Source organism: Mastomys coucha, unplaced genomic scaffold (genome assembly GCF_008632895.1).
Source record: "Mastomys coucha isolate ucsf_1 unplaced genomic scaffold, UCSF_Mcou_1 pScaffold22, whole genome shotgun sequence".
NCBI lineage: Eukaryota > Metazoa > Chordata > Mammalia > Rodentia > Muridae > Mastomys > Mastomys coucha.
In genome coordinates, this window is record NW_022196905.1 from 42,245,333 (window position 1) to 42,257,308 (window position 11,976).

At 38.6% G+C, this 11,976-nt stretch overlaps 2 protein-coding genes across 11 annotated transcripts in view; one reads left to right on the forward strand and one right to left on the reverse strand.

Moving 5' to 3' along the window:
* Positions 1–6,672, forward strand: part of Pacrgl (parkin coregulated like) — a 24,006-nt gene extending 17,334 nt beyond the window's left edge. For all 4 annotated transcript variants that reach the window (XM_031342227.1, XM_031342226.1, XM_031342228.1 and 1 more), the window contains exon 9: positions 6,417–6,672. In XM_031342227.1, coding sequence (XP_031198087.1) covers positions 6,417–6,473 — 57 coding nt within the window. In that variant the 3' untranslated portion in view covers positions 6,474–6,672. The remainder of the gene's footprint in view (positions 1–6,416) is intronic.
* A 1,164-nt stretch (positions 6,673–7,836) lies between these two features.
* Kcnip4 (potassium voltage-gated channel interacting protein 4) overlaps positions 7,837–11,976 on the reverse strand; it is a 1,067,715-nt gene continuing 1,063,575 nt past the window's right edge. For all 7 annotated transcript variants that reach the window (XM_031342219.1, XM_031342222.1, XM_031342225.1 and 4 more), the window contains one exon: positions 7,837–9,291. In XM_031342219.1, coding sequence (XP_031198079.1) covers positions 9,244–9,291 — 48 coding nt within the window. In that variant the 3' untranslated portion in view covers positions 7,837–9,243. The remainder of the gene's footprint in view (positions 9,292–11,976) is intronic.

The window sequence follows — 11,976 nt, forward strand, 5'->3', positions numbered from 1 at the left end:
CTGTCTTTGTGCTCTCTGGTTATTTTGCTATGGGTTTGTCTATCTTGTTGATTTTCTCAAAGAACAAGCTCCTGGTTTTGTTGATTGTTTATATAGTTTTCTTTGTTTTTACTTGGTTGATTTCAGCCCTGAGTTTATTTCCTGTCTTCTACTCCTCTTGGGCGAATTTGCTTATTTTGTTCTAGGCCTTTCAGATGTGCTGTGAAGCTGCTAGTGTATGCTCTCTCCAGTTTCTTCTTGTAGGCATTCAGAGGTATTTGTTTTCCTCTTAGCACTGCTTTCATAGTGTTCCATGTATGCTTCCATGTGTATGTGGGATTTCTGCTGTTTTTGAAGACCAGCCTTAGTCTGTGGTGTATTTGCTTCTTTTTGTTCTAGAGCTTTCAGATATCCTGTCAAATTGCTGGTGTATGCTCTCTCCAGTTTCTTTTTGGAGGCATTTAAAGCTATTAGTTTTCCTCTTAAGACTGCTTTCATTGTGTCCCATAAGTTTGGGTATGTTTTGGTTTAATTTTCATTAAATTCTAGAAAGTCTGTAGCTTCTTTCTTTATTTCTCCCTTAACCAAGTTATCATTGAGTAGAGTGTTGTTAAGCTTCCACGTGTATGTGGGCTTTCTATTGTTTATGTTGTTATTGAGGAGCAACCTTAGTTTATGGTTATCTGATAGGATACAAGGAATTATTTCAATCTTCTTGTATCTGATGAGGCCTGATTTGTGACTGATTATATGATCAGTTTTGGTGAAGGTACCATGAGGTTCTGAGAAGAAGGTATATTCTTTTGTTATAGATATTTGTTAAGTCCATTTGGTTCATAACTTCTGTTTCACTGTGTTTCTGTTTAGTTTCTGTTTCCATTGATGAGAGTGGGGTGTTAAAGTTTCCCACTATTATAGTGTGAGGTACAGTGTGTGCTTTGAGCTTTATTAAAGTTTCTTTTATGAATGTGGGTGCCCTTGCATTTGGAGCATAGATGTTCAGAATTGAGAGTTCATCTTGGTAGATTTTACCTTTGATTAGTATGAAGTGTCCCTCATCTTTTTTGATAACTTGAGGTCGAAAGTTGGTTTTATTTGATATTAGAATGCCTACTCCAGCTTGTTTCTTGGAACCATTTGCTTGGAAATTTTTTTTTTCCAGCCTTTTACTCTGAGGTATTATCTGTCTTTGTCACTGAGATGTGTTTTCTGTATGCAGCAAAATGCTGGGTCCTGTTTAAGTATCCAGTCTGTTAGTCAATGTCTTTTTATTGGGGAATTGAGTCCATTGATGTTAAGAGATATTAAGGACCAGTGATTGTTGCTTTCTGTTATTTTTGTTTTTAGAGTTGGAATTATGTTTGTGTGGCTATCTTCCTTTTGGTTTGTTGACAAGAGTACTTTACTTTCTTGCTTTTTCTAGGGTCTAGTTTCCCTCCTTGTGTTGGGGTTTTCCATGTATTATCTTTTGTAGGTCTGGATTTGTTGAAAGATAATGTGTAAATTTGGCTTTGTCATGGAATATCTTTGTTTCTCAGTTTATGGAGACTTTCGCTGGGTATAGTAGCCTGGGCTGGCATTGTGTTCTCTTCGGCTCTGTATGACATTTGCCCAGGATCTTCTTACTTTTACAGTTTGTGTTGTAAAGTCTGGTGTAATTCTGATAGGTCTACCTTTATATGTTACTTGACCTTCTTCCCTCACTGCTTTTAATATTCTTTCTTTGTTTTGTGCATTTGGTGTTTTGATTATTATGTGACGGGAAGAATTTATTTTCTGGTCCAATCTATTTGGAGTTCTGTAGGCTTCTTGTATGTTCATGGGCATCTCTTTAAGTTAGGGAAGTTTTATTCTATAATTTTGTTGAAGATATTTACTGGCTGTTTGAGTTGGGAATCTTCACTCTCTTCTATACTTATTATTCTTAGATTTTGTCTTCTTATTGTGTCCTGGATTTCCTGGATGTTTTGAGTTAGGAGCTTTGTGCATTTTGCATTTTCTTTGACTGTTGTGTCAATGTTTCCTGTGGTATCTTCTGTACCTGAGATTCTCTTTTCTATCTCTTGTTTTCTGCTGGTGATGCTTGCATCTCTGATTCTTGATCTCTTTTCTAGGTTTTTTGTCTCCGGGGTTGCTTCCCCTCCCTTTGTGATTTCTTTATTTTTTCTGTTTCCATTTTTAGATCCTGGATGGTTTTGTTCAGTTCCTTCACCTGTTTTTTGTGTTTTCCTGTAATTCTTTAAGTGATTTTTGTGTTTCCTCTTTAAGGACTTCTACCTGTTTACCTGTGTTCTGCATTTCTTTAGGGGAGTTATTTATATCCTTCTTAAAGTCCTCTATCAGCATCATGAAATGTGAATATAAATTCAAACCTTGTTTTTCCAGTGTCTTGGGGTATCCAGGGCTTTCTGTTGGGGAGAACTGGGTTCTAATGATGCCAAGTAGCCTTGATTTCTGTTGCTTAGGTGTTTGCACTTGCCTTTCACTCACCATCTGGTTATCTTTGGTGTTAGCTGTTTTTGCTGCTTCTGACTGGAGCTTGTTCCTCCTGTGAGCCTGTGAGTCTGTGATCGTAGGTGTGTCAGCACTCCTGGGAGACCAGTTCTCTCTGGGCAGAATTTGGGTATGGAGAGCTATGGCACAGGGTTGACTCCAGGGTGCAGATGGAAGATCAGAAAGATCCTGTCCCAGGCTGCTCTCTGGTTCCTGTGCCATGTGGGTTCCTGGCAGGTCCCTCTTGGGCCAGGTATTAGAGCAATAGTGGTGGTCTCACCTGTGACCTCAGGCGTGTCAGCACTCTTGGGAGATCAGCTCTCTCATGGCAGGATTTGGGTGCAGAGAGCTGTGGCACAGGGTTAGTTCTAGGGCTCAGATGGAACCTTTCCTGTATTTCTTTAAGGCATTTATTCATGTCTTCTTTAAAAGCCTCTAATCATCTTTTTAAGATTGGATTTAAGTTCATTTTCTTGTGTTTCATTTGTGTTAGGATATCTAGGGCTTGCTGTAGTAGGATAGCTGTGTTCTGATTGTGTCATACTTCCCTGCTTTTTGTTGCTTCTGTTCTTTTCAGGGCCTTTAGCCATCTAGATGGCTTTAGTCCCTGGATGTTCCTGTTGTAGTAAGTACTGGGAGAGGGCCTAACCTCAATGATGCCAGTGTGGTAGGCCTCTGGTGGATGTCGTTGGACTGTAAGGTTGTGGATCATGGTCTCAGATGAAGATATATGGAGAGGTGGTGGGAGAATGGGGGTCTCTTGAGGATAGCTGGCTGCTCAGGGCTGCTGTGCATTCCCTGGAGGACTCAGTGGGTAGCAAAAGTCGATGCAGGGAGGGAATCTAACCTGTTTGATTTCAGATTAGCAGATTTGATGAAGATGAGCAGAGAGGTGGCAGGAGAATGAAGGTCTGGTAGGGAAAGCAGCCTGCTCAGGGCAGCTGGGCATGCCCCAGAGGACTTGATGTGGATTCAGATTTGTTCAAAGGACATTAGACACTTTCAGGCCAAAACCACTCTCTGATATTTACAGAAAGTCCCAGAACCTACTTCTGAAAACACGCAGGGCTCCAGCAGTCAGGGGGGTTGGGTTCAGAAAGAGAACCTGATAGTCTGATAGTATAGTTTTTAAGATGGCTTTTTCAGAACTATGCTAAGTAAATACAGACCTGTGTATTTTTTTTTTTTTTTTTGATAGTCTGGGTGGTACACTCTTAATTTTTCTCTTTAAACTATTTTTGATATTTTGTTTTAAGCAGTGAAAAGATCAGAGCAAGGATGACTACCTGAGCCCAACCCCAACTTCTTTATAAATTTTGTATTTATTTATTTCTGTACTTATCTGTACTAGAGAGAAATCCCAGGTCTTTCTATGTGTCAGAAGGTACGACTTGAACTACCTATAGTTATCGATCTGCATTTCCTTTTATTTGGTATTGTTTTCTTCCTCTGAGTTTTAGAATCTTCCTGTAGATGGAGATGCCACTTCTACATTAGTGGAGCACATATAAAGTCTGGAAGAGTTGATCAGATTTTTTTACCCCAACTTTTCAAGAGGAGGAATATGTGGGTTTCATTACTATATGATGTCAGCAAGATTAATTGAAATTTTATAATTTGAAAGAGGTATTCACCTACTTAGCTTAACAATGTAGAACTTTCATTTTCTGTATTTTCTAAATAATTACATGGAAATATATATGATTATATATAATATTTTGCTGACCGTGCCTTAATTAGCTAATTCTGCCACTCTTAATAATTTATAAATTGCATATATATTTATAAATTGCACATACTGCTTTTGTGATGAACATTAAAGTTTATGCAGAGGAACTAAGCCTTAAAGGGACTGTTAGAAAATGCATTTCTTTGTTGTATTTGAGTTCTAGACAGGAGACTGGTAGACCTTGAGGACATGTGCAGAACCAGCACCTACTAGTCCAATGACTATTTCTGATGAAGTACTTACTTTGTAAACATACTTGGTCATCCTAGAATCTGAATCCCAGAAGTAATTGTGCTTTTGTTCTTGTGAAATAAATACCAGTGAACAGATGGTGAACAATGATGACAGCTTTTTAAGCTGGACCTCTCTTAGATGGTTGCCTCCTTTCAGGAGACCTTTTTAGAGAATGAATCAGGAAAAAGGGATGGGGGCATCATGTGACGTTTATGAATGTCTTTGTGTTTGGCAGGGGAAGTTATAGTGGAGATGCTTTTCAGAAGCTGTGGTTTGTTATTTGGAGCTGACCTGCAGAGCACTTAGTTGGCCAATCCAAGGTCCTAAAGAGAGGAGGCTCCTTTGCTGTTACTCAATTTTACTGGCTTTGGATATTGCTAATATTGAATTTTAAAAGAAAAGCAGTTTGTTTTTACGAGAGACATTAAATATTCCTCAGTATTCTTTATTGACCCTGTGTGTCCTACATTATATTTTAGTAAAGTAGTACTAAATGATGCTATCATTAGGTTTACTGTTGGGTAGAGTGATGGCTCAGCAGTTAAGAACATTTGTTAAGAACAAATGTTAAGAACATTTGTTGGTTTTGCAGAGAACCTGGGTTCAGTTCTCTGTACTCACTTGATTCACATCCTCCAGTTCCAAGTGGAAATGATGTCCTCTTGATGGCTTCCTTGGGCATCAGGCATGCACATGGTACAGAGACACACATGTGGTCAGAATGTTCATACCCATAAAATTTACACATCTAAAAGGTTTTTTAAAAAGCTATGTACTGGAATTAGTGCCTGTGTCTTTCTTCTGGTTTGGTTAGTATTGTGATAAGTGTAGATAAGTAATACTCATCTTTTTCTTCCAAGAACTTAAAAACAAATATTAAGTTTCTTTAGTAGTAATGAGTCTTTAAAAAGTTCTTGGGACTAGAGTATTGCCTGTTCTTCAGAGGGTGTAGTTCCATTCCCAGCATCCACATGGTGATGGGTTACAACCACAGAAATTCTAGTGTCCACTTCTGGCCTCTTTGGACATTCCTTGTATGTGGTACACAGACATATATTCAGAACCTCCTACATATAAAATAAAATAAAAACATAAGACCTAAAAAAATTTAAAACCAGGAATCCTTAGTGCAGGTGTTTCCTATTTCTTTTGACTTTTATAGATTATAATAATGAGAAGGCTTAACTACTGGAGAAATGGAAACATTTGTTACAGACACACAGACTTTCTTATAACTAATCTTTCCCAGTCTTAAGGTGAAAATAGTTTTACAAATGTATGATTTAGTTTCAGCAACACCCTCCCTTGTTCTGGGAAAGGCAAATGCCATGCACTTCATTTCTTTATAGTGTACATGAGCACTGTGACAAGTACTCTCCATAGGACATCTTAAGCACCAAACTCATTTGGCCCCAGGATGAATCACAGAGGGAGACTTGCTAGGAGCTTCCTTTGCATCAGGATATGGGGTGCAGAGAAGTAATTAACTCAAATATGCTAATGAGGTGCAGGGAAGATAAATCTTAATACTGCTCTGACTTCTCACTGCTTCTGTAGATATTTAAGGTTGTTATCTTTTTTTTTTTATTTACCTCAGAAAATATTTTACTCATCTTGTAATGTTGGTTGTGTTTTGTTTGAGGATGCTGACATTAGCTGTCCACAATTGATGGTTACGGGTGGGGTGTGGGGAGGAGGGGAATTGACTCAATTCAGATTAAGAGGTCCACCACTGAGAGTCTGACCAAGCTCCAGTGAGTATTTAGATAAAAAATTTGATTGATCTTCCTTCCTTCCTTCCTTCCTTCCTTCCTTCCTTCCTTCCTTCCTTCCTTCCTTCCTCTCTGTCTTGATTTTAATTTTTTTGGGTGGTGTCAGAAGGTTCAGAGGAGGAGTCTTGTATACTTCTTGACCAACACTTGTAAATGTAGTGCCTACTGAGTAACTGTTTTCTAATGCCCGTGTTTTCTTCTGTTGTCAGGCAAGTCTTACCATCATCAAATCCAAAATCCCAACATACTGCTCTATCTGCTGTTGAATAAGGGAGGCAACAAGAACCATGCTGCTTCCTCAGGTGCTGGCAGTGGCTGCCTGGTCCTTCTCTCAGTTCAGTTCATTCTCACTCACAGCACCATTCATTCAGTAACTTGGCTTCAGGGACCATGCCAAGTCAGAAGAATCATCATACAAAATGCTTGTCCAAAAAAGCTAATTAAAGTAACGTGTGTAAAAGTTGAGTGCTGTAGGGGTTTCTCATTCATCATACCTATGTGTATATTTTCCAATGCATTTTTACTTACAGACCATCTCAAGATCACTTTGTAGCTGTGCCTTATTTTATAGGTTGGTTTTGTCCATTTCTTGGTTTTTATATTTATCAAGACTGAAAATGTTTTATGATAGCAAGTAAACATTGTGAATGAACTATTAGCCAGGATGTATAAATGTGTATTTTATAATGCGGGAATACTTGGGAATATCATTTTTGTCCTGAATATTCTAGTTTTAAACCTTGTTTTAAATGTGAAAATTTTGTTACAAGTTTGTTGTTTATTACAACTTTTTAAACTACCTAAACTTTAGGTGTTAATTGTAATTAAGTAAATGCTATTTTTGCATTTTGTAGTCCCAAAATACTGATGATGTATATATGTGTGTGTATATATATATATATATATATATGTATATATACATATATATATATGTATATATACATATATATATATACACAGAGATATTCAGAAATTAAAATCTTAAAACTTACATGTATTCAGTGATACTGTAGTTATACTTATATGTGTTTCCCAGTTACTTGATGTGTTAAAACATAATTTATTGATACAGCCCAGAGTTTCTGATAAGTTAGTAACTTACTCTAGATCATTCTGCAAGAGAAAGGAGTAGAGGAAGAGAAATAGATAATGGGAGTAGGGCCTCCGATCTCACTGACAGGAAGATTGGCTATAGGGACTTGGATAGTTACAACAGATCCAAATCCTAGCCTCTCATTGGACAGCATGGAGACAGGCAGTCGCTGTGTCACATGGCAGGAGCTTCATGCACTGGAAACACTGGCTAGATGATGCTCTTACCTTTGTTCTCTCCCACAGACATCTGGGTGTCCTTCAGCAATTCTTCAGATAGTTACACAGCTGTCAGTTGAAACTGCTGAGGCACCATACTACAGACATGCCATTCTCCACCAGGGTTTCTTTTGTCAGTCCTATAGTACCTTGTCACATTCTCAGACCAGACCATGTCTGCTACAGCAGCTGCCTGACTTCAGTCTTGCTTTGAGTTTTCTTTGTAGGCGATACTGCCCTAAGATAGTGACAGGCAGGTTTTAATCTAGTAATTAACTATAGAAGTTGCTAGACTATAAAGACCTATAGCACACAAAGTAGAGTAATAAACACTTTATTTTGCTTTTATTTTTCCTTTTTGAGATACAAAATGTGCACATTGAGTTTACACAAACACGTGATGGCAGATTTCTGTACATGTACTGTACTACTCTTAATTCCTACACTGGTGATAGCAGGGCAGCTTTCAACATCCTATCTCTACACCAGAATAGATACCTGATTTATTGTTGCAGACAGTCGCAAAGTTTCTCCTCCTGTGTCCTCTTGGTTCTTGTCTTTCTACGAAACTGGGAAGATGTGTATATCTATAGTACTGTTGTGGCAACTCTACAGTTTTGGCTTAAGATCACTGAAAGGAATGTGAATCCTTTGAGCTATATGATGTGCTAAATCATAATGCAATTCAGATGAACTGTCAATCTCACGTTCATTTTCTATACAATCTTAGTATAATTTCCAATATGATAGAATCACTGGTGTTTTCAAAGAATATTTTGCTTGATCTTTATTCCTAGTAGGCTTTGGGGCAGTCAAGGATTCTCTGTCCCTGAATGGCTTACATATGATAAACATGCTGTGAGAACATTAATGGACTTGGGGGTAGCTAGGATTGCTCTTTACTGCTGTTAGGGTTACTTGTTAATAAGCGTCACTAGGCATTGCAGGACAGACATCCGGACCCTTGGCACGTCTGTAAACATCCTTGGTTTGTTTGACACTTTGAATTTCTACTTCATAATACAATACAAAACAGTCTACATGTAAGATTAAACAGGTCCAAAGTTACATGGATTATATAGAGCCTTGGCTTGAGTATGGAAAATTAACAAATACTAAAATAATTTTATTAGGTATATGCTAACATCTGATAATAAACTAATTTTTTAAGTGTTCTTTTAAAAAAAATGCCAAATACATTAATGTCTTTAACAGCAGGTGGAGAAGCCATAGAAATTGGGACTGTCTTTTTGGTCTTTTTTAAATTGTAGTAATCTTTGTTTCTTTTTTTGTTATTACATGAATTGAATTAAGTGAAAGTACATTGGCTTTCTGGAAGTTAAATGCAGATGTAAATATTTTAGAAAACCATTTAAAATCCAGGGCTGAATACATACAAACAAGTAGGAAAACCCACTGGTGTTTTAAAATCACTGATCTGCGAAAGCCTCAGTAACACGTGGCTGAGGATCAAAGCTATTCCAGATTCTGTGCCTTTTGAGTGTGAAGTAAGTTAGCACATTTCATGACCACAGTGACGTGGATGCAGATTTGTAACTGGAAAACTTAAATTTGGGGTGGTGGTGGCGGTTGTTTTATAGTAAAACAAAGCTGTTTGCATAATATGCCTCAGTGTAAAGCTGAGCAGTCTATGCTAGAAGTGGTGGCTTCGACTCGTGTGTAGGCGTTCACATTTGCCTCGTCCGTGGAGGAGGTGCTGACATTCTAGATCACATTTTCGAAGAGCTGCATGGAGCGCATTATGTTTTCATCCTGTAGGGGAGAAACAGAAGGGTGTTATCCACTGTCTCTACAGTACTGCTGTACGCCTAAGTGTGGCCTAGATCCGTCAAGTGCTGCTTTGTGATAGTAAGTATATCCTCCCTCATCTCCACTACAAATAACCACAAGGGTCCAGCCATTCTGTTAGTTCTCAGATATGCCTTTAGATAGTTCATTTTAATCTTATTTGTTGTCAGGATGAAAACCATGAGTTTGACAGCTAATCTTGCTCATGAACTGCATCTGGGATCTACTAACACAAGCTTCTGGTCAGTCCCGTGGCTGATTTTTTTTTTATTGGATTATTTGAAGTAGGAAAACCCACCCTATAATCTGGGTAGCATCATGACATGGAAGAAGGAAATTTTAGTTTTTTTTTTTTTCGTTAGTTATTTTTTATTAGATATTTTCTTTATTTACATGTCATATGATTTCTCCTTTCCCAGTTTCCCCTCCAAAAAACAAACAAACAAAAACAACAAGAACAGACCCCTGTTGCCTCCCCCCTCCTCATGCTTGCGACCCTGCCCTCTCCCACTTTATGGCCCTGGCCTTCCCCTACACTGGGTCACAGAAACTTCACAGGGCCAAGGGCCTCTCCTCCCATTGGTGATCAACTTTGCAATCCTCTACTATACACATGCTGCCAGAACAATCAGACCCACCATGTGCAGACCTTGGTTGGTGGTTGAGTCTCTGGGAGCTCTGAGGGTACTAGTTAGTTCATATTGTTGTTCGTCCTAAGGGGCTGCAAACCCCTCAGCTCCATTGGTCCTTTCTCTAACTCCTTCATTGGGGACCCTGTACTCAGTTCAATGGATGGCTGTGAGCCTCTACATCTGTGTTAGTCAGGTACTGTCAGAGCCTCTCAGGAGATCGCTATATTAGGCTGGCTTGCCCTTCCTTCAGTCTCTGCTCTATAGTTAGTCTCTGCAACTTCTGTGGGTATTTGGTTTCCTCTTTTAAGAAGGAATGCACTGTCCACATTTTGGTCTTCCTTCTTGACTTTCTTGTGGTTTGTGGGTTGTTCTTCCTGTATTCCAAACTTCTGGGCTAATAACCACTTATCAGAGAGTGCATACCATGTGTGTTCTTTTGTGATTGGGTTACCTCACTCAGTATGATATTCTCCAGATCCATCCATTTCCCTAAGAATTTCATTAATTTATTGTTTTTAATAGCTGAGTAGCACTCCATTGTGTAGATGTACCACAATTTCTGTATCCATTCCTCTGTTGAGGGATATCTTGAGTTGTATCCAGTTTCTAGCTATAATAAATAAGGCTGCAATGAACATGGTGTAGCATGTGTCCTTATTACATGTTGGAGCATCTTCTGGGTATATGCCCAGGAGTGCTATAGCTGGGTCCTCCGGTAGAACTGTGTCCAATTTAGATGGAAATTTTAGGTTTTGCCTGCTTGCTTTCATTCTTGCTGGCAAGTTCATCTATCCTGTTGTGATAGTATTAGAACCAGCTTCTTTGGGATTTCAACATAGGCAGAAGAGCAGCAGCTCTTGAGGAATCTTTTAGGACTCCAGTGCCAGAATGGGATTGAATAGATGTGCAGTCTAGTGGACTAAAGAGCTAGATTCTCAGTCTCTCCAGTGTTACACAGTCACTATTGAACTATTAAGACTGCATTGTGAAAGCCAATCTAATAAATTCTATATTTTTACACATACATACACACACACACACACACACACACACACACACACAAGCTTCCAGAGATTATCCAAAGGAAACATGAAAACTTTGGGATTTTAGGTAGATTGAAAGGCAAAGCACAGAAAGTAGATAAATACCCATGTTCCAGGACAGAAGAATCAATACATTTACATCCATTTTGCCTCTTTAACTGTCAGGTATTGCTAAATCTATATGGTCTATAGGAGTCTTTAAAATTGAATTGTTTCTGAATACCAAAGAAATTGGCTAGGAGAAACCATTGCACAGTAGTTGTGCAGCTTAGCCTATTTCTTAGAAATGAGCTACAGTGTCAGACGGGGCTGTCGAGGACCACTTCTGCACTGTGAATGAGCACTCTAATGAGCCATGTATGTTCAATAACACCACTGTCCTTATCTAAGTGATGCCACTGCCAAGGGAGTTGACATCACCACATTAAACCTCTCAGAGATGTTGACTTTGAAAGGTGAGCTGAAAAACAGGCAGGCATCAGCAATATTGAAAATTGAACAACTGAAAGCAGAAAAAAAAAAAAAGAAGCTAAAAGAGCAGTAAATGTTTCTCCATATTTATTAACTTGCAGTTCTGGCTGTACTCAGGCATTGGGTTGAATCACTCCATGTTTATTAACCTGCATGGCTGTATTCAGGCACTGAGTTGCATCACGCTAGGTGAGCTAAGTCTAGCATATGACTACTAGACTGCTCAGAATTTTTTCCTCTTCATTTTTATAAGTAGAGACAGTTGTGCTCAGCTAAAATGCTACCTTTTGTCCACATATATTAAATCTGTGATACCTTGCTGAGGACCTGAGCTTGGTCTCTGCAACTCACAAGAGAAAGGAAAGAACTAGCTCTTGAAAGTTGTCCTCTAACCTCCTTGTGGGTGCTGTGATATGTTCCTTCCATACACAGACGTTAACTTAAAATTAAACAAACAAAACAAACACCAGCGACCAATATAATGTTCCATAGTTCCATCATGT